Here is a 23,356-nt window from a genome sequence, read left to right on the forward strand (position 1 = left end):
CACGCCTTTCCTGCAGGGCGGCTGAACCAACAAGATAAAAATCGGGAAGACTTGAAACTGCTCGTATAGCTGCACCCAGGGGCACCGACTCCGTGCCTGATGCTGTCCTAGGCACCTCAGACGGATCGGGGCATCTAAGACTCACAACGCCCTGTCGTCGCTGGTTGAAGAAGCAGAGGTCCAGACGCATCAAGTAAATTGCCCAAAGACCCAAAGCAGTGCAGAGACTGGCTGCTCCCAAAACCTGTTTCTTCTTCCTGGGCACGGGAGGGGAGCCGAGCTGAACGTCCCAGCCTCCCTGGCCACCACGCGCCTTGTTGTCACCGGCGGAGAAGCAGCAGACGCGTAGGCACCCTCCTGGCGCCGGGCCCGCAAAACTCCTCACTGGAGAGGTCCTCGGGCTCGCTGACGCTCCGCCAGCTCCCTGGAGACGACGGGTGTCCCCTGGATGGCACGTCGGGCACGCGGCAAAGTAGCGAGAACGGAGGAGGAGCCTGGCTCTCAAATCTCCACTTGTAGGAAAAGCCCCTGCTAACCAGACACGCCCACTGCGCACTTCGCACAGGTGAAAAAACTCTACTGTGTTCGGGCCATTATGTGTTTGGGGTTTGTTATCAGAGAGGCAATTGGTTTGTTACACGATTAATTAAAAATTAGGGCCTGGAAGTGGGTGTTGCCACAGCCTGATTCTCTACGCCACGCCCCACGAGCCAGCGAAAGGTAACTACGCAACGCGGCTCGTCGCATCCCCGATTAATTAAAAATTAGGGCCTGGAAGTGGGTGTTGCCACAGCCTGATTCTCTACGCCACGCCCCACGAGCCAGCGAGAGGTAACTACGCAACGCGGCTCGTCGCATCCCCGGTAACTACGCAACGCGGCTCATCGCATCCCCTCGTGCTGACGGGGACTAGGACCTACGAAGGCTCTTTGGGGTTTTGCGCCCTGACACCCTCCCTGAGCCCCAAAGACAGAGCCAACTGTGAACGCTGCTAGCAAGTATCCTGTTGGTTGGAGGACACCGTGTAAAGGCCATAAGTTGGAAGCCTTTCGTGAACGACATGACCGTTCGATGCCTTCAGTGTGCATCTCTCCACCACCATTTTAGTCGGCACACAAATAAATGCGTAAAATGCCGGAGCTGGCACCCAAGATTTTCTCTCGATTCATTTTACATGAAAGGAATGAGACCCGAAGGAGACACGCTGGCCAGTAGCACACGGGCGCTGGGAAAAAGCACCGGGCCCGGGACCCGGGCCTCCCGGAACCCGGTTCCCCACGTTTCTGTGCCCCGTGCAAAGGCGAGCAGCAGGGAGAGGGGCGGACGTGAAGGCCCCGCAGTCACAGCATCTGTCACACGCCTCCGTGGGTTTTGGTGTGTTAACTTCTGAGCCTTGGCGATACCCATGTATAACGCGACTCTTGTCAAATCACGTCATTCGATAAAAGCATTTGAGTCTGGGCCCGGAACCCGTGCTCGGTGCCAGGGGCACACAAATGAGCAAGGACCTTCTGCCCAGGGCCTTCCCGGAGCTAACGTGTTCGTGAGTGCGGAAAGAAACGTGGAACCGTCACCAAGTGGCACGTGAGGTGCTGGCTAGTGCCACAATGGGACACACCCAAAGTACAATGACGGGCGTGAGGCGGAAACGCGAAAGCAGTCTTCTCTCCCTTTCAAACCAAACTGAGGCGTCTTACTTTTTGCAAGAGAATCACGATTACAAGCGCGTGCGAAACAGCGGAGCACATGACGTCACCACACACAGGTGAACCGCGCTTCGCTTTCGAAAAGCAGGACAGGGAGAGCACTGGCTACGCCCGCGCTTCCAACACCGAAGGGAAGAAAAAAAATAGCGCGTGAGACACAGCTCGCGATCGAAGTCCCGTTACCTTCTTTCCCGGGGTTCAGGCAATGCTCTATGGCTGGTTAATGTTCTCAGGTGTCATGACTTTATAATTTAGTATATAAAACACTCTGCTATTATTGCAGACGTGACTGCAGAGGAGTTCACATGCCTTCTGAGCTTTACGAGCAAAATTTCAACTATTTAAGACTCATTTCCCATAGAAAGTGATAAAGCCACGTTGTACTAATGTTTTGACACACACGCATAACACAGACCTCATTTGATGGTTGAGAGAGTCTTTTATTAACAATCAAAAAACTTCACACTTACAATAGGAAAATAAATGTTTCTTTAATGAATAATAAAGAGAAAACTATCCAGGACCTTATAGGATTTTTAATATGTACTATGCATATTTTAGAAGACAGGACATGAGCTTGCTGGATCATCAGGGTATGGCGGAAAATGAGAGATGGTAATTTATAAAAGTTATCTAATAACTTTTGCAAACAGTAGTTTAAGTACCTCTGTAATTAAAACAGGAAATAAAATTTGTATTCATACCTAGTTTTAGATGTGTCCCCAACAGACATCAATCTTAATTTTATGATTTTGATATGACTTTTTTAAAGGTACTTGATGGAAATTCAAATCTCCTTTTGAGATCCGGAGCTTGAAGTGTGCAATAGAGCTGTCATTTCCCAACACCGAGGTGGAATTATCACATGGCAGTTCGAGTGACAGATGCCGTTTCGTGGACACGGTGCTGTGTGTCCTGCTCCTCTGAGCGCTAACCATGCTAAGGTTTGCGAAGCACATCTAGGCGCAAACGGGCGCTGTTGCCAGCATCCTCCCTGGACAAACAATACTTGTTCTTGTCAGAAGAGATGGCTACTTTACCTTTACTGTTTCTTTTCTATTGTGAAAGACAGGGTTAAACAGAATCTTATTTTCCTCCAGATGATGGAAAACTTTAAATTATCTTAGTCTCTTAAAATCTATCTGACAGGGAGGAAAAAGCAAAACCTTAGTGAGAAAGGTGAGCTTTCCCTCGGTCCCTCAACACAGAGCCAAAGCAAAAACGCAGGCCCACAGAAATGTCTATGTTGAATTTTTTGGAAATCTTAAACCTTAATAAGAGTCAAAAAGCTTTATATAAATCAATAGTGTCTGCGTATCTTTGTCAGCTCCATACATGCCATGATCTGGCAGACGACCTGTATTCAAAAGCCCGTCTTTCAAAAGGTCCCGCTTTTCTAGATGGTCTGTTTAAAGGGTTCATTGCCTTGTGTATAAGTAAAGAGGCATATATATTATGTATGTAAGCAGTAATCACATGGCTCCCATGTGCACTCCATGAAAGTCATTTTAACATCATGTACAAAGACTGTCAAAGTCTCTGAAGTACTTTCAATCCACAAGCATAAACATCCACAAACACACCGTCATCATCATTCTTGTCAAAACTCTTCAGAAAACCTAAAAGCTATTCTAATTCAATTCTAAAAGAAAAGTGTCTGGAATTTAATGCTTTTTTAAACTTTAGTCTTCAATATTGAAACTGCTAAGTTACTCCATTTTTCCATGAAAAAAAAAAATAGAAAGTAAAGTGGGGGGAAAATATTTTAAAAATATAAAATTGGGAAGACATCCTGTTACCTAATAGGTTTAAGAGAAAACTTTTATGGAGAAAATATTCCAATAGAAGGTAAAGCCTATGTGGGTTGCTCGACGCAGCGTTACTTGTAATAAACAATTAGAAGCAAATGTAATATTCAGTAATAGAACTATAAAATAAAATAGGACATGTTCAATTGACAAAATATTATGCAGCCATTAAAGAGAAAATGAGGAAGATGCTGAAGCATGGACCACAAGGCAGTGTTGAGCCAAATGCACAAGGCTCTGTGCTACATGGAAACAGCTCCGTTTGCAAAGACTAAACAGGAACGTAATCTAACATGCTGTGTTGCTGTTTTATGGGTATAGTTTTCTCCTTATTGAAAAAAAACCAACAATAAAACGTCCTATAGTGACTGAAAATTTTCTAAAAAAAAAAAAAAAAAAAAAAAAAAGCATCGAAATGATCGAAATGGATAGAGTAACTCAAAAACAAGTCTTTGAAAATGAATATTCCCACGGGAGGTGCACTGTGAACCACACCTGGAAACGGCTTTGCCTCTTATTACTGGAAAGGCGGCGCCCGACTGGGCCTGGTGGTCCTAGGAGGGCCGCTCAGAATGGGCCTGAAAGCTGGGGGCGAGTGCCCGGCCAGCACTCGGTGGCCTCACGCTCACCGCCAATGTCTTCAACTAGGCCCGAATTTACCCATTTTGATTACTAATGCAACACACATTTCTATGTTTGAAAATAAAATTCCACATGTCTTTATATTTCTTCCTGCAAAAAATTCAGATGCACACTCCTTCCTTCTCATAATAAAGCAATTCTCAATTAGCAATCAAGTTATATTTTTTTAATGACAAATGGCATTAACTTTGTGCAAAATGTGACCATAGATAAAGATCACTGGGTGATAACTACCCGAAGTAATACTAGACAGAGGATTACCCACAAAAAGAGAAATTTTCAATAGAAAACTGAATATCCCTTGGGGGATAAACTTAATATTTTATTGTTAAACTGGCGCAAAATACTAGATTTGCTATAAATGCAATTGAGCAGGAGTACAAAGGCTTCCCTAGTGGCCCCAATCGCACAGGGACGTGATATTTTTGATGGCTTTATGGTGACATTTATAACCTCCTAGTTATTTTAGCTCTCTGAAGAAAATGTTCAATCAAAAGACTAAATCACACAAAAGCATTTAAAATGTTCAAATAGTGCTCGATAACAAAATTTGAAAACAAGAATTATACACAGCACTAAATGATGTTTATCGAATGTTTGAATAAGCGTCAGTCAGAAACCCTACAATGGAGCAGTTTACGGGTATATTGCGGTTCTCTGCCCTACTACAAAAATAGTCACAAAGAGCTTTACGTACTCGTGCGACGCTAACGCGTTACTGTTTGCAAGCCATGTACCTTTCAGTTACATTATCCCAGTTGATTACATTCCAAATGGCTTTGAGATAATCAGGTCTGACATTTTTATACTGAAGATAATAAGCATGCTCCCACACATCAATCCCCAGCAGTGGAATCAGACCTATTGGAAAGAAGAGAAAAAAGCAAAAACTATAAATTTCCATCTAAAACATGGTATCTTCTCAATTTAAACTTTATCCTATGCATACAAAATCACCTTTACAACATTCTCGTCCATTTTTCAATTTCTTACCATAAATATGAAATGTGTTTAAGAATAAATATTCCTATAAAAGATTTTAAACTTTATTCTTTGGTAGAAAATGTAATAAATAATAAAAATAATTAAAACAGACTTGAGAAAATCAATTAACTACAGTAGCTGTTCTCAAAATATTAACAGATTTATCCAAGAGCCCGTTCTCGGTTGTCCTCACTGGGGTAGCAATAATGGTGAGTTGTTTGTGGGGGTGGCTGAGGACCTTTTCAAAGTTCTGAGCAATCAGGGGGGATTATGGGAAACCCGCCCTGCTCCCCAGGGTTAATATTAGAGAATACAAAGCATTTAGGAGACAATAATAGAAAGAAATAGTTAACCAGGAAAACTGAATAGGATGAAAGAGATACACTGTTTTCAGAAATTAAATAGGACAAATGAAAAATTAGTTATTCAATAAAACACTTATTTTAAAAAACTCTCAAACTAAATGACAGCTCTCCTCTAAAAAACAATTCTCAACCAGAATGTCTTGATCACTTGCGAGGTATGTGACTAATAATTTATTATTAAGTTAGGGAAATTTACAAATGAATTTTCTCATAGCTAAATTGCCATGACTCTCACTATTTCCATTCCAATGGGCTTTCTTCAAGTGGGAGAGATGGAGGCATAGTGAGGATTCGCCTGGAAATCAGCCTTTCCCGGGAGGTACCTTCACCGGTACACCCGAGTCTCCACAGCAGTCGGTGCTCACAAATCTTTTCTTATTTTTACAAATTCTGTGGCATCTCACTTTCCCAAAAGAGCCATTGAGGTTCACGCAAAATCCAGGGACGTGAGTCACGGAACCGAGTCTTCTGACGTGCAGCAACAGAAAAGGTGACTGACAACCGTTGCTGTCTGATGTTCAGGTGTCATTTCACCTGTACATCGAAGATCACGGTTCCACCTGACTGCTGGCTGACTTCCGACTCTTTTTCCTAAAAAGCTTCTAAGTCAATCAGGCCCAACATAAAAAAGGATTGGTGAGCTCACCGCAGGGCTTCTAAGCCAAATAGAGTCACAGACCAACAACGGCCAGAAAGGTAGAAGTCTAGAAACCTGTGCTCACCCCGGGGAGCCCGCAAGTGCTCGGCAGAGGGAGTGAGAGGCCACGGCCTGCAGTCAGACTGGGCTCATGCGACTTCTCCTCACCCTTGCTGTTCATCTAACTTGAGGGGGGCGGGAAGGTTCAGTGCATATAATAATGTAAGCTGATATGAACTCTCTGTCACATGAAGCAGATTTTATATTTAAGATATTTTTTGTTAATGTATCTATAAAATTACATGTGCTTATTTTTTATAAGATTTAAGATTTCAAAATAGCAAGGACTTTCTTTTAGTGTACTTTTGCTTAATGAAGATTCTGAGTATCACCTGTTAAGATGTGCTCAAATGAGTAGGTGCACTTGGTAGGTTTAACTACCGATAATTTTTCTTATCTCAAGTTAAATGAACCATCTCTCCTGAATGAAAGTGTAATAATTTTCCAATCTAACCTGTTGTTCCTTGCAGGGGATCCTGGTTAGCACAAGCAGCAATCTGTAAGCGTCCTTGTTCCTTATTGAAACCAAGCCAACCCCAACCTGAGCCTTGAACACCAGCAGATACAGCGGTCAACTTCTCCTTAAATCTGGCAAAGGAACCAAAGTCACGTTTGATGACTTCCATCAATTCTCCTATTAAAAAAGTGCAAAGAACACCCACAAGTGAGAAGATGGCAACAATTACAATAAAATAGATTACATATACTAAAATATTCTTCTCATATGGCCCAAGATACAACTAGACAACAACATATAGAAAATAAAACAAACCAGGGAGCCTACATAACCCCACTGAGCTCTGTGAGCTGCTCTAACAGCTCTTCTAAGCACTTTACATACAATGACTTATTTCATCCTCGAAAGGGCCCTATTATCCCCATATCACAGAGACAAAGAAATTACGGTACAGAATGGTTAAATATCTCACGCTAGGTCCTAGAGTAAGTAAGTGAAAGCTTATCTTTTCTAAAAACTGTTTCTCGACCTTTCCCTAATGTACGGGACAGTACATTTCAACCAAAAGTTGGCACCATGTGTGATACCGCGTGTGTGCATGGAAAATCTAATCCATAACGTGCTGAATGCATTCTCCATTCTCACACATGTCCCCTACAACTTGGCTGTCCTCCTTGCTATGAAAAATAAGCCGCTATGATACTTCAGAGAGAATTAAAGCGACATGAGAAAATCAACAGTCATTCCCATCGTGCTCCAACAGATACCAACCTTTGGGCTCCCCGCCGCCATTAGGGCTCAGGTTTGTCCAGAAAATGGTGTGGTTGATGTGGCCTCCGCCATTGAACTTCAGTGCAGGCTGAAGAGCAATCTGAGTACTAATGTCACCTGAAATGTTAAAATGCAAATATATTTTTTTAATTCTTACTTTGTCAGCCATTCTGTACACTATTTTATACTTTGTAAAATGTCAGGTTATTAGATCAGCTTATCTATAACATCCCTAAAGGTGCTAAAATTCCACAATTTCAGACTTCTACAAATAAAGGCCTTCTCAAAATTATCTGTCCCAGTGGATTTCAGTTCAATTAATAACATGCTAAACGACCAGTGGAAGGCCCAGCAAAGGTGGCAGAGCCGGTAGAAAATTCACTTCTGAGTTTAAAAGAGCTCAGAGTTTTCTTGGAAAATATTTCAGCAAATGAAATAATGGAAGAACAAAAGTACACAATAGTGTAATGCTAAAATGTATGGTTCTGCATATAGACTATATGGAAACACTCATTTCCTAAATAAACATCGATTCACCGGGAAATATTTCAATGTTACATAACAAATAACACGACATATTCAAAACTGAATTTCCTATTTCCAACCCTAACCTCGCTCCTCCGGCGGCCTTCCCCACCTCGGTAAGTGCCGGCTGTCTTCTCAGGACGGTTCTGAGGACGTGGTCACTTTGGTCCTTTCCTCGCACGCCCACATCTGCCCCACCCGCACACCCGCCAGCAAAGCCAGCCCTTCCTTCAGAATGCACCCTGAATCCCAGTGCAGACGGCAGCACCCCGCCCGCGTTCCCGCCCGCCGGCGCTGGTCCCCTGCCTCCGCGCCTGTCCCCTAGTCTGTCCTCAAAGGAGTGGCCAGAGGGCCCCTCCAGACCCCAAACCGATCACTGCACTCTAGTCAGCCCCCCACAGGCTGCTCGGCTCAGAGCGACACTCCACGGGGCTCTGCCGCCACCCTGGCCTCGCTGCACTCCCGTGAGCAGCTCGGTGGCTCCCAGCCTCGGGCTCGCTCTGCGGCCCTGCAGGGACACCCGGGAGACAGTCTCACGTCGTCCCTCGCTTCTTCAAGCCTCGGCAGTTCGCGTTCTCCAACCGCGGTGCGAAACGGGCACTGCCGCTGCTGCGCCTCTCTCCGCGGGACCGACGCCCCCGGCACCCCCGTGTCCACTTGTTCATGTCTCCCCGCTGGAATGAAAGCGCCAGTGAGGAAAGGGCGTTTGTGACAGAAACGGAGCGAACGGCAAGCGAAGTCACCTGGGCCCTAGATGCACGAGCCCTACGACTAGGGAGGGAGACATTGCCCCGCGACGGGGGGAGGCAGGAGGGGCCGAGGCCGCGAGCGGACTTGCTCGGGGACAGACCTGCTCCCCCGAGCACCAGCGCGGGGTCGGCCGCGCGGGGGGCCCCAGGGACTTACGGGGGGCCGCCGAGGGGTCGGCGTGAGGGCCGGAGGCGAGGCTCCCTCCCGGACGGACGCGCCGGCGGTGCCCACTGCTCCTCTGCTGAGTCCTCCCCGTTCCCAGTGTGGGGACCCAGCGCTGCCATAGCTGACACGTCGACAAACTGGACAATGGAGGTGGCTCTGCCCAGAGGAGTCCCCGAAACCCCGCCTCCCTCAGCTCACAGCCCCACCCCAGCCACGTCCAGGCGGGTCCTCCGCAAGTCAGGTGCCCACTGCTGAGCAGCGCCAAGACTCACACTGGTGGCAGCTGGCCTCAGTTTCTGGTGTGATTACTTGAGGCGACTATAAGACAGCATCTGTGGCTTGTTTGCTGCATCTTAATGAAAGGCCCAGATGGGCACAGGCTGGGGCTAAGTTTGGTCTGCAGCTAAACCTCTCTCAGGACTGTGCCACTGGACGCCTACTACAGACGCAAAGCCACACTAATAAGACCGGGAGACTTAGGAGCTTTGCTTAGGACATAGAAACAGACACAGAAAGGCAGCCAAAGTGGGAAGACAAAGAAACAGAAACCATAAGACAGAACAGAACAAAGATCTAGGAATAATGGAGTCAAGTAATCTAACAGATGCAGAGTTCAAACACTGGATATAAAGATGCTTAATGAACTTAAGGCAAAGTAGATGAATTCAGTGAGAACTTTAACAAAGAGATAAAAAAAGGAAATGGAAATTATAAAAAGGAACCAGTCAGAAATGAAGAACACGTCAGCTGAGATGAAGAGTACATTAGAGGGAAGAAACAGAGTGGACAAAGAAGAGGATCGAACCACCGATAGAGAGGATGGGGAAGCCAAGGACACTCGATCTGAATGGCAAGAAAAACGAAACCAAGACTATGATAATAATTTAATGAGCCTATGGGACAAAATGAAATGTAAAAACATCCATGTCACTGGGGTACCTGAAGGAAAACAAGACGGTGAAGAGCTATTTGAAGAAATAATGATGGAAAACTTCCCAAACCTGGAAAAGGAAATATACATAGTGGGGTGATCACATAGTTCAGTCTCAAAAAAGAGGAACCCAAAGGGCCCACACCAAGACACACTATAATTAAAATGCCGAAGGTTAAATACTAAGAGAGAATATTAAAAGCATCAAGAGAAAAATAGTTACCTACAAGGGAGCACCCATAAGACTGGCAGCTTATTTCTCAAAAGAAACTATTCAGGACAGAAAAGCTTGGCACAAAATATTAGACGTGATGAAGACCCAGGATCTACAACCAAGAATACTTTATCCAACAAAGCTGTTATTTAGGGTCGAAGGACAGATAAAGAGCTTCCCAGACAAAAATAAGCTAAAGGAATTTATCAACACCAAGCCAGTATTACAGGAAATGATGGAGGGATTTCTTTAAAAAGAAAAAAACATGTATCGAAAACAGGAATAAAGAATGGTAATAACTACATTCCTATCAACAAGTACCTCAAATAGAAAAGAATTACGTGCTCCAACCAAAAGATAGGGAGGCTGAATGGATAAGAAAACAAGACCCCTACATATGCTGCTTACAAGAGACTAGACTCACTTCAGATTAAAAGACACACACAGTCTAAAATGAAAGGGATGGAAAAAGATATTGCTGTGATGGACCTAGAGGGTATTGTGCTGAATGAAGTCAGATAAAGACACATATCGCATGATTTCACGTACATGTGGAATCTAAAGAATAACAACAAAAATGGAAATGAACTCATAGATAAGAGAGTATTTTGAGGGCTACTAGATGGGAGAGGGGTTGGGGGGACAACTAAAAAGGGCAAAGGGATTAAGAGGTACAAGTGGAAAGTTACAAAATAGAGATATAAAGTGCAGCATTAGGAAAATAGTTAACAATGTTGTAATGAACACATAAGGGAGAAGTGGGGTACTAGATTTAGTGGGGTGATCACTTTGCGAGTTATGTAGATCTCTAATCACTATGCTATACAGCTGAAACTAATATACTCTTGTATGCCAACTATAATTGAAAACTCATTAAATTGTACAATGTAAATATAAGCAACTAATTGTCTATATTTCAATAAAACTGGGGGAAAAAATTTGAATGACCAGAGATGGAAGGCAATCTATACCTGACAAACTAAATAAATAGAAGATGATGAGGTGATATGTAATATCAGATAAAATAGAATTCCACACGTCAAGAATCCACAGGAACTAATAATAAAAGGAAAAAATCATGATGAGAAATACAGAGTAATCATAAAACTGTATAAATCTAAGAGCTTAGCTTTGAAATATGTAACATAAAATTGCATTAAAAACTAAAAAAAGAAAAAAGAAAAAGAAAAGAAACCCCTGCAGGTACTTATTAATTTATGGGCAAAGTAACAGAATTCGACGTAAACCTTTTTTTCCAGTGGCTTTCATTAAACGAGTAAAGATTTGATTGCACAAGAAAAGTACTGAAATATAACTGTTTTCAAAATACTGAAGAGACAGGTTCACGGGTGTCAGATGTTCTCAGGCAGGAAACGCTTTCACAACTGGGGTATTCCCCAGCCTCGCTATTACCACACCCTTCCCGCATTTGTTTGTTTTTTTTTTCCTTAAATCATCAAAACTTTTCCCGTATTCAGAACCTTTTGGCACATTTGAAGTTTCCCCAACTATCACAAGTAAATTTTCTAGAATGTGGCAACTTCCGGTTCTTTTTTTTTTTTATCCTTCGCCTCATACAAAATCAGGTTGAAATACCACATTTTTCCACTAGATGTCCCTAGTTAACAAGATGTCACTAAAATTTACTCCACGACTAATTTCATACGACGGAAATTCAACGAAAATACATATATTTAAGAAAAAATACATTTTTAACCGTGTAGTTCGTGAAATCATACGTACAGCCTGGAAACACGACTATCAATTATTTCCTCTGCAAACCACTGCTTAATAGACTGAAAAGTGTAAGTTTTTTGTATACAAACATTAAAACACAATATTCCCAACCACACCCCCCCAAACACAAAAAGCCCACACGCTTACTGGTTTTGCCAACAGAGTCCTTAAAAAAAAAAAAAAAAAGTAACTCCATGTTATATTTTAATTGAATTCTAAATATTAGTAAATAAATACAAGGCTGTTTCACTTTCCCACGAAATGGGCATTTTCCTCGCGAATTTCGGCCCCTAAGTCAATTCGAGAACCCGCGAAGCGGTTCTGCTGAAGAGAGGAGCATTTCCCAATGGGACGCGCGCGCGCTCCCTGAGGCCGGTTTCTCGGGGACCTACCCTTCTCCAGCGCCTCCAGGTACTTGTCCTCGGTGGCATTCAGGTTGTTCACATAGGCCGCGTGGTGCTTGTTGTGGTGCAGCTGCATGATCTGCGCGTTGATGTGGGGCTCCAGGGCGCCATAGTCGTACGGCAGGTCGGGGAGGGTGTACTTCTGCCGGGAGCCCAGGGACCCCAACGCCGGCGCCAGCTTCCGGCTCGTGCTGGAAGAGAGCGGGCGCGGCGGGCGCGGCTCAGGCGGGTGGGCGCGCACGGGCTGCAGAAGGAGCGGGCACCCGGGCCTCGCCGGCGTTTGCGCGCCCGCCCGCCCGCCGCACTCGGAAACAGCGAAGTAACGCCGCGGACCCTGCGCCTCGGGAGCACCTGGACGCGCTCAACCGACACCTGCCCCCAGGCAGCGCTGCCCCCTGCGCCCCCGCGGCACCTCGGGGTCCCAGCGCCAGAGCAGCTGAGTGCGGAGAAAGAACGGGCACCGCAGGGGCGACCTCCGCGCGGCCGCTGCCCACGCCCTTCACCCTCGGGGCCGGGACCGTGTCCCCGCTGAGCCGCGCGTCCCGGGGAGCCTCACCTGCACGCCGCCCGGGACAACATGGTGACGCCACACGCAGGCCTCTCGGAGTTCGAGCTGTCGCACCACGCTGACCGCTCGCTATAAACCGGCGACCCGGCCTGCGCCGCAAGGACACCGCCGCCCGCCGCGGGCTCCGCCCCCTGCTCGCCGATCCCAACCCGGGGGGTGCACAGCCCCGGGGTCTGCCGCGCCCGCGCCCGACCCGAGCCCTGAGCCCAGGGGACGCGAGGACCGGGGTCGCAGGGCCACTTTCCAATGAGCCGCGGGAACCGCGGTGCCCACCTGGCGTGCTTCCCGGCGTGTCGCCCAAGGGAAATCCGCCACCCCCCTGTGTGAGATGGTACGGTCCCAAGCCCCGCCCACTTCGGCCCGCCCCGCTGGGCTCGCGGCAGCGCACCGAATCCCCGGCGCGCTCGTGCGTCCCCGCCCCTTGCCTGGCGGCTGGCTTGGGGCCATGACCGAGTCAGGTGAACTTCCCGGAGCAAAGACTCCTGTTTTCCAGAATGGCCTTGTCGCGCACCAGGGGTCCCCAAGGAAGGCGGGTCCTGGGTGCTGGAAAGCTGTAGGGACAGTACCCCCAAACCGCTGCTGCGAGTGACCTTTCTTTCGAAGAAAACTGACCTTGGGTCCTCCTCGAAGCCTGAGCCAGACCAAGGGCGGCCAGATAATAGTGTTACTGAACCCCCAGGATGGGCTCAGGGCTGCGCTACAGGGTTTGTATATATTTATCTTTATGTCTGTCACGCCGAGGGTGGGTGTCGTCGACTCCAGGTGACAGTTAATGAGTTCACTGAGCTTAACCAAGTTACCCTGGTCACAGATAATAAATCGGGATTAGAACCCAAAATTCATACTTTCTTGAGTACTACGTCCTACTAATCAAGTCTTATGTATATGCTAGGAGTGACTTCCATGAACCAGCGCTCAGAGGACAGTGTCTTATAGCCTAATAAGCTGTATCAAATAAGAATCCATTTTTTTAAATCCTGAGTCATATGACTCCTCCCTATATAAAAGTCAAGAAAACTTTACACTGTTATTGGCCCATTGAATAGAATAATATAAATTATTGAATAGAACAAAATAATATAAAAGGAAGAAGATGGTGCTTACTAAAGAGTTTCAGTTACTTTCTTCTGCTTCTTCACAGCCCATCCCCCACTGCTACCCCCCCCCCACATGCCCCCCAAAGATGACTAGGCTTTGGACAAGGGGAACAGCAAGGGGAATCACCCAGCATGACTTCCCAGCAAGAGGGCCAGGGCTTCCTGGCAGTCAGGAGAAAGTGAAAACAAGGGTGTGTTGCATTGAAGGAGGAGATTTTGCTTGGGAACAGACTGTGCTGTCCTTAAAATAAATATGGTAAACAAGGGGGGCCTTTTAAGGCTGCTACCGTGGAGACCACCATGCTGTACAGGAGACCCACTGGTTCACCTAGAACTGATACCAGAGTTGTTTAAACAGGATAACATAAAACATTTCTCCTGAAAGAGAGGAAGATTCCTTGTTTTTAATGTTTTGTGCTTGTTTTAAAACCATTAGTATAACTTAGAACCTTCTCCATGAGCAGTTAGTTTTGTGTGGATAATATGAAGAATATATAAGGAGTAAAGTCTGAAAACGTTTGTTTATGCAGAGGCTCGGTGGATTTACATATCTGTTTCTATTATAAAGTTTTAAGTAAATGTTAAAATTTCAGGGCAGAACAATAAAGCCAATTTAAAATTAAAACACACACAAACATGTGATTGGTAACAAAAATTGAGAAGCATTTTAGATGAAGCGAGACACATCAGTTTTTCGGGCACAGTAGTCTGTCATTAAAATCACAAGGGGCAGGCTGGTCAGGAAGCTGAATCCTAACATGAGGTACCAAGAGTCGGTTTTAGGGTACCAGCTATGGGAACTGGAAGAAAAGGGATTTTGAGGAATGAAACAACAGAATTCAGTGACAGATCCATCGCTAACAGGAGGGCTTGATCTAGTGAGAACAAAATATCACTATAAGGAGACAACCCAGTCAGGCCGCATCAATGTACGTCTTGTTTGTACAGATGATGATACCTTGAAACTTAAATTGCTCCCCCTACCCCACCCCACAATGACATGCCCTTTTGAACAAGCAACAAAGATTGGGGAGCGGAGGAGTGACAGTAACAGTCAAGTAGAAGTGTCTCTAACATCATGTCTGTCACAGAAGACAGCCCAAGTGTGAGAGTATCTGAGACCAAAGGTTGGGGGCAATAGTTATTAATGAGAAGAAAGTTTTTTATCTTCTTTGTCTATCCCACCCAATAAACAGTACTCTTTCTCTTTTTTTTTTTTTTTTTTTTTTTTTGTGACCACTGTAAGCACTACTCATTTAATTGGCCCAAGGAGTTAGATAGTTTGCAGTTGACTGCGGTCTGTCCCAAATTCCTCCAGCCAGCTCGGGATGTCATCTGCCACAACAGGGCACCATGGCTGTATATTTTCCTTGAATAAACTTCCGAAGGCTACTTCACAGTCATCCTCAGACCCACCACAGTCTAGACCAATATTGGTTGGAGGAGGCAAAATGTGGATTGAGGTGAAATCATTTTGAACCAATTATTGATCGCATCCATAGCCTAGCAACAGAGACCCAGCCACAGTGTCTCAAACATAGAAGAGTACATTTCCTCATGCACAAGTGATCCGGAGCAGGTAGTACAGGCCTGGGAAGTCATCGAGGGCTGAGGTTTCTCTGTCCTCAGAGTTGCCTCATGACCCCTGACAGCTTCTACATCACCAGCCATCTCACCTAGCTACAGAGGAGGCTGGGAAATGAAGTCGTTGGGCTGCATGCATTTCGAGTCTGAAGAAAGTTGAATTCTGTAATTAAAGGGAAAATAAGTTATGGATTAGAAAATAGCCGTCTCTGCTACATATCCTTCTACAAGGCATTGTTTCCGTGTACTTGAATGTGAACTCTGACCATTAATGGAATGGCCTTAGCTATATTTTCTCCTCTCCTCTCCTCTCTTCTCTCCTCTTCTCTTTCTTCTCTCTCTCTCTCTCTCTCTCTCTCTCTCTCTCTCTCTCTCTCTCTCTCTCTCTCTCTCTTTCCCTTTTAGATGTTGTATCACAAATCTTACCCAGGCAGGAATCTAAGTGAGAATTGCTGTACCAACTGTCCCTTTGCATAACTTGGATTGGTAATAGGACCAAGAGTAGTATCTAGATGGCTAAAATAAAAACCAGTGACCCAGGCTAACGGAGAAAGTGATGACAGAGATATGGTAATATTAACAAAGATTTCGAAGTGAGCTTTTATCCCCCACATCAGCAGGCTAATTATAACTAGAACACATTAACTACTGGAGAAGAAAGGGGGAGCTTGGCTCAGAATCAAAGTGTTTTATTGAACAAAACGTGTGGTGCATTGATTGTATTCAGAAAGGGAGAGCAGAACCAGTGTTACTGAGCAGATGCTCAACAGGTGCGAGGTCCTCGGTCGAACACTCTGCATCGTCTCTTAATTCACACAGCATCTCTGTGAAACGGTTTATCATTCTTCTTTTGTACAAAGACAGTAAGTGACTTGACCGAGGTCACACGCAGAGCTACTAGGTAGTAGAGGTGGGCTTTGCATGTATTGCTCTGCTACCCTGACATAATTCAGTGCCTGAAAACTGTTCTCCCACAATCCTTGCACACAATAAATTTGAGTTCAACCCAATATTGTTTGTGCGTGTAGCTCGAGTTTTGAAATTTTTCTCTCTCATGCTGCTTCTCAACTTATCCTGTCTTCTCAGCTCCTGACTGATCTCCAGCCTCATCTTGTGCATATGGCCCAGGTCATAAGTCTTGGACTCGAAGCTCGATACGGCTCCTAGTTCTCACCTTGGGTCATTTACCCCTTTAACCACATCCGCATCTTAGCCTAGATGAAGACCCAGCTTCCTGGAGCTGCCCTTGGCCTTGGCCCACCTGACCGATCTTCCCACACTGTCTATGGAGAGAATCAGACCTGGGAAAACAGAACAGAACAGAGGAAGAGTCAAAGGCAAGGTGGTCTCAAATGTAGAGTCCAGCTGATCCCTCCGTAAGATCCCTTCAGGAAGACCGCAGCGTCTTTTCCGAATGACCCACCGTCACCACTACTCCAGGGATACTAGTCAGTGTTCTCCAGAGATATGGAGGCCATAAGATGCGTACGTAAAGAGAGAAAGGGATGTAGTAAAAGGAATTCGGCGCACATGATTATGGAGGCCGGCAACTCCGGAATCTGCACCGTGAACCTGCAGTCTGGAGACCCAGCAGAGCCGATGGCATGCTTCCGGCACAAAGGCCATCTGATGAATACTTCCCTGCTGTTTTTGTTCTAGTCGGGCCTTCAAGCGACTGGATGAGGCCCTCCCACATTAGGGAGGGCAATCTGCTTTACCCAAGAGTCACTAATTTAAATGTTAATCTCATCCAAAAACACCTTCCAAGTTAACACATAAAATTAACCATCATGCCAGGTTAAAAAATAACATGGCTAATGCGTGTTACATAAGGGGTGGGACGATCTGTCAGTCATTATACCACAAAGTTCCAAATAGTATCCCAGGGTTTATCATTGGAGTGAGGCTGAATCAGGGGCTCGGTCCTAGGAATAACTCTCAAGAGCTACCCGGGATGGATTACCTAGACCACGGAGGGCAATGAGCAAGCATCAGGATCTCAGACTGGCTACATCTCTTGGCCAGCATCTGCCGAGGGCTGCACCCCCTGCCAGGAGGTCCACGCTGAGGACGTAGCGCGGGTGTGCAGGAGCTGTGGCCTCGTACGCCTCGGGGGTTCCTGCCAGAGCTCAGCCTGCTGGGGGCCACATGGACCTCGGATCCCATCTTGGTGTGCCCCAGATCACCGTCTATCCTGGCCCACGTCGCCCTACTCTGGTGCTGGTTTACATCTGCGTTGGCCCTTTGGTGGAAAGTTGGCTAAAATCATGTAAAACAAGCCCATTTTCCACCCTAAGAACATTAATTTAGTGTAAAGAACTAGTCAGCTGTATGTTGGTACAAGATACTTAACTATGAAAAAAGGCTGATCAATTTACTCTCGTATCGGGTTTGAAGAGTGTCCTATCAGTGATGTACAAACTAAAAGCATCCTTAATCTCAACATTGATCCCATACATTTCAGCCCACCTTGAGCAGATATCTTAGTTTTGTCCCAGACCAGCTCAGAACTTAATCCAGTGCTTATGGGCAGAAAATGTCCCTTAAAATGCATGTGTCGAAATCCTAACCTTCAGTACTTCAGAATGTGACTGTATTTGGAGAGAGAGCCTTTAAACTGTAATTAAGTTCAAATAAGAGCTTTAGGGCAGGCCCCAAACCAGTGCGACCGACATCCTTAAAAGAAGAGGAGATAAGGACCCAGGCACACACACAGGCCGAAGGTCGGCCAGGTGGGAGGACTGAGCAGGAAGGCTGCCACCTACCAGCAGAGGAGAGGGACCTAAGGAGAAACCAACCCTGCCGACAGCCTGATCCCAGACTTCCGGCCTCCAGAACTGTGAGAAAATATATTTCTGTTGTGGAAGCCGCCCGGCGTGCGGCATTTTGTCATGGCAACCCAAGCAAACTAATAACACAGCAGCTCGGTGATTTCTCATGCGCTCCAGTTACCAAGACGCCAGCCACTGTTGAGTTTATAATCACAATCACAGGGTCCCCTTCCCACCTGGGCCCTCCCCCACACGCTTCCCCCAGCCCGGCCCAAGGCTTGCTGGCACCCACTGGCAGGGAGGGGAAGAGGAGCCCGAGGGATGGTCTTTCTCATCCGCTCTGGTGTCCTCTGGCCCCAGGGACTAGGGACGTCAGTTCCAGCCACCATCAGGGCCTGAGGGGAAAGAGCTGTGTTCTATCTCGGTCTGTCTCAACCTCACTTTCACGGTGCCCGCATGCGTGGGAGTTTTCGTGCTGGCGACGACGTGGCTGGTTCAGCTTCACCCCGCCCGCCCGGCTCTCTGTCGTGCAGACCCCTGCACCTGCCCAGATGCGGCCGTGCCTCTGTTCGACCCCCTGCCCTTTTCCGGGAGGAAGTTGCTTTGATCGGTTGTGCAGCCACCACGGCGGCCTGGTTGGCACTTCCTCGCCATGCTCACCGAGGCCAGTGGTGCCTCCACCTTCAGAAATCTCCCAATGAAAAGTGGGCACTGGTGTCCAAATCCCCCCCTCACCCCCAATGTTCAGGGCACAGAGGTCCTGTGACTCCCTTTCTCCAAGGGCACGACAGGAGAGGAAGATGGGAAAGGGTCGATCCTAACACCCTGTGTTAGCCTAAGACAGCTCTTAGTTCTGTATTTTCTGACGGGAAGGCAGCCAGACCTGCACGGGTTTTCCAGAACGTGAGCCTCTCCACCTCTGAGCCAGGCTTTGAGGAATCCATAATCTTGCCTTTTTTAACAGCTGAGTCCATTAGCCGGGGTCGGAAGGTAGGTGAGAAAGGATTTCAATCTGTGCTCTAAGCTTCATGGTCTACTGTTAATCATTGAACAGTGATGTGCTGGCTGTCCTCTGGATGCTAAGCTTGTCCTCAGTAGGGTGTACAACCAGCCATTGTCCCCACTCTCAGAAGCTTTGTCACAGTCCTGGGGAACCTATCACCCTGGAAGGACAATCTAGAAGTGCTGGCAGGAAGGCCTGAGGCTACCCAAAGACTGGAATTGGGGGTCAAAGGCCAAAATCCAGAGAGCAGGGTTTTTCAACCTCAGCATTGTGGACATTTTGGACCAGATAATTCTCTGTTTTGCAGAGCTGTCCCGTGTATTGTAGGGTACTTACCCACCTCCCTGGCCGTTACCCACTAGATATCAGTAGCACTCACCCACCTCCAGCCGTGACAACCAAAAATGTCTCAAACATTACCAACTGTCTCTTGGGGGCCGAATGGCCCCCACCGAGAACCACTGCCCTAAGAGGTGAAACCATTACGAAACTGAGGGGCACGATCAGAGACGTTGAAGGGAGCGCAAGAAGAGGAGAGACGGCTGGCTCCCCACTAAGGAGCCGGGCAGGTGATGCACGCGGCACTCTGCGCTCACTGCGGGTGACAACGCCCCAGCTCCTCCGTGAAGCTGTCCCGAAGCTTGGTCCGATGAGCTTGCAATTAGTAGGGGGACAAACAACCTCTAAGGAAGAATAAAGAAGTCTTTAGAATCTGTTATGAGGAAAAAAACAACGGTGAAAAGCCAATAAATTAGAGCAATGTTAGGCTGAATGGCGACGACAATCTGGGAAGGAATTGTTGCATCTGCATACAGAGGCCGAGACATACACACTGTCACCAGCAAGTTTCAGAGTCAAAAGGGAAAAGGCAGTTGTGGTCGATTACAAATGTCCTTTGGCAGCACTATTTTTGGGGTATTGGGCAAACCTGGAAAACAGAACATGGAACCAGATTTTCAACTGGGGGGAAATTAACAGGGAAACAACCACACACACACACACACAAGAAAATAATAACAGCTATTATTTATTGAATACCTAAGTGCCAGAATCTTTACTAATTGCTCTTGCTTAATCTTCATGACTAGTTTACCAAGGTTTACAAATAAAGAAATCAAGATTCAGAAGGATTAAGTATTTTTCCCAAGTCACTAAACTAGAAGCAGATAACACAGGATTTAAACCCAGGTCAGCCTGATCCCAAGGCCCATGCTTTTCCACTCTACCATGCTGTTCCAGGCAGAATAAATATAATAGAAGCATTTTAATACACAGTCCACTTCAACAACTTTCCAGATTAACAGACATCCTTTGGGTCCCCTGTGGAGCGTCCTGACAGGTGCCCGCAGCCCTGGAACCATCAAGGCCAGGTCACTTGCTACCGCCCCCAATATTCGAGTTGGATACTTACCAAGAGTCAGGTGTATTTGTTTCCAAAATAGATGTAGGTCTAGTTTTACCTACTTACCAGTTATTAAAATCGTACAATTTAATTAAGTACTACATAAAATGATTTTTAAAATGAGTTTAAAAGGAACAAAGTTTTTCTTTAAAAACTGAATGGAATGCTTGATAAAGACTCAATAAAGGTGAGCCACTGAAAATAATCACTTAGACGTCAGCAAAAGAAATATAAGATTGATTGAGGAAACAATTTAAAAATTAAAGGCTCAATCGGTGTGCAGGTGTCTTTAAGCTCCCATTCCACTTCAGAGAACTGAAAATGGAAATAGAGAGATAAGGCATTTTTAGCGTGGTGACGGATAGCTCCAGTAACATCTGGCTCTTGATCCAAAAAGTATTGCATGAATACGCGCTTGCACGGTCTAAGTCAAAATGCGTTGGTTAAGGTAAACACGAATATTTTATTCTGAATCCAACTTTTTTTTGATCAGATGGAGTGAAAAGACTGCGTCTCTTAGCGCTGAAAGAACAAATATCTTCCTGAACACACTCCAGAAGTCGTGGTCACACGTCCGGTCTGCTGGCACACGAAGCCCTCGGGGCTGTATAAATTCTGGGGTCCTGTGGTGTCTCAGACTGAGACGTCTTCCACCTGGGCAGTGATGCGCATGCGCAGACTGTGGCTACTCCATCTTCTTCCCCTCCCCCCGCCCCAGCTTTATCGAGGTATAATTGATAATAAAATTGTGAGATAGTGAAAAAATAAATAAATATCTCATCTTTGGACGCAATATCTATTTCTGTTAAAATTTGACTTTCCATTGGCTTACTTTCCTTTCAGGTTCAGCGAACCTTTTCGAATCCAAAGGGGAGATTTGGTTTTCTTTTCTTTCGGTCCCTGGAGCACAATGTCACCTCCCAGCCTTTTTAGACTGAACTCTAGGTGAGAAATCCTCGGTGACGGAGTGGTCTCCAGAGCCAGGGGACAAAGAGTCTGCTTCCAACAACCACCAGGCAAGACGATAGTGGTCAAGCGAGGTCCCCGCACACACTGCCCTCACGGGCCGCCACCCAGCTCCCCACTGCGACCTCCCACCTGGGCCCGCTAGCCTGCTGTAGGCCTGTGCTGAAGCTGGAGAAGCCGCGACTTTAAGTCAGAGTCAGAGTTTTAGTAAATAGACCGGACATTTAAGATTGAGCCTGTGTTCTGACTTAAGATGATTGTGTGACCTTTTATTACCTAAGAGTAAAAAAAAAAAAAAAACGGTAATGGAACCAGCATTTTAGTCCAAACAAGCCCATCAGACCTATGTAAAGACACAGTGGACTTCGAAAGGGAAGTCATGTAGTGATCACATCCCATGATCAATGAGTCATTGTTTCTCAATGCGATGGTTACTTAATGTGCTATAACACACGGGTACAACGTCTACCAGAACATTTCCCTTATTCCACTTGAGTGGCACTCCATTGGATTTCTAGCACTAATTTGGTTTTTCTCCCCATGAGTCATTTCAGGGAATTTCAGAGCTTATGCCATCGTTTTGCCTAGGAGCACCCACACCCAATGAGACCAAATGTGACCCTTCAAGTTCCAAAGTAGTAAGCAAAATAACAACTTAGATTCTTCTAGACAGTTCCTGGTGTCCTGGGTTGTTTTCAAACATTTTTTGAAACTCTTTTTGGCAAGGGTCAAGAGCAGTGCCAGCTGCTCTGACAGGTGAAGCCCCCCACCCCCTTCTCCGGGGTTGACACTCCATCACAGCCCAGTGTGCATGTTCCCCACCTTTCTCTCCATCCGCTGGCAGGTGGGAAAGAGAATGAGAAAGGCTGTTTGGGGCGCAGCCTGGACATGCCATACATCCCACCTGCTCAGGTACCACTATCTGGGACTCAGCCACACGGCCGCATCTGACGGCAAGAGAAGAGGGACCACGTAGCTCACCTGTGACCAGGAAGAAGAGGAAATGGGATTGGAGAGTATTTAACCAGTCCAATCAAAAAAAATATATATATATATGTATGTATGTATATACATATATATGTACCTATTATGTATGTATGTACCTATTATGTATGTACCTATATGTATGTATGTACCTATTAAGGATTTTATAACTGGTAATTGTAATAAACATTAAGACATAAATTAATATCCACAAGATACCCAGAAATGGGATGGCATAATTCTATTAGTTATGTAGGGAAGGAAAATTTTTCTCTGCACTTGTAGGTTCTTTTGACAGGTCTAATAGTTAAATTGACATAAGACAGGTTAACAGGAGAAAAAAATATAATTTTCTTACATATGGGAGCCCGAAAGATATGAGACTCAAGGGCAAGATGGGCAGTTGAGACCCATGTGCCATCCTGAGCTGAGGAGTGGGATGCGGCCTCGGGCTTCAAAGAGGAAGAGGGCAATTCGCAGGCTGTAGAGGGGCCAGTGTTTGGTAACCGGATGTCTGCCCTGACCTGCAGGTAAGGCTTTCAGATAAAAAGTTATCTCTAGTCATAGCTCTCTTCCCAGGCCAGATCACCTACAGAATTCCTTTTAGGTAGGTAAGAGAGAGCTAAATGTTTTTCTGAAGTCTGCTGTGTCTTGATTGACTTTAGCTCAAAATAATCTATATGCTGAAGTGACACATTTTGGGGTGACATATTCTGCTCCCCTTCAGTCACTTCTGAAAGAATGTAGAAATGCAATAAACACATACTTTATCTCAGTGCCTAATGGCCAATCGGTATGATTGATAATTGGTCAAAGACAAATAGC

General features: G+C 46.0%; 1 protein-coding gene across 1 annotated transcript; it reads right to left on the minus strand.

Moving 5' to 3' along the window:
• Positions 1-2,125: 2,125 nt before the first annotated feature.
• Positions 2,126-12,852, minus strand: SOD2 (superoxide dismutase 2). The gene is made up of 5 exons (XM_016152717.2): positions 12,713-12,852; positions 12,145-12,347; positions 7,431-7,547; positions 6,657-6,836; positions 2,126-5,017 (listed from the first exon to the last, which is right to left on the minus strand). Exons 1-5 carry the CDS (start codon positions 12,733-12,735, stop codon positions 4,872-4,874), a joined length of 669 nt encoding a protein of 222 aa, XP_016008203.1. The 5' UTR covers positions 12,736-12,852; the 3' UTR covers positions 2,126-4,871.
• Positions 12,853-23,356: the final 10,504 nt, after the last annotated feature.

The sequence above is a fragment of the Rousettus aegyptiacus genome, unplaced genomic scaffold, assembly GCF_014176215.1.
Source record: "Rousettus aegyptiacus isolate mRouAeg1 unplaced genomic scaffold, mRouAeg1.p scaffold_m13_p_1, whole genome shotgun sequence".
NCBI lineage: Eukaryota > Metazoa > Chordata > Mammalia > Chiroptera > Pteropodidae > Rousettus > Rousettus aegyptiacus.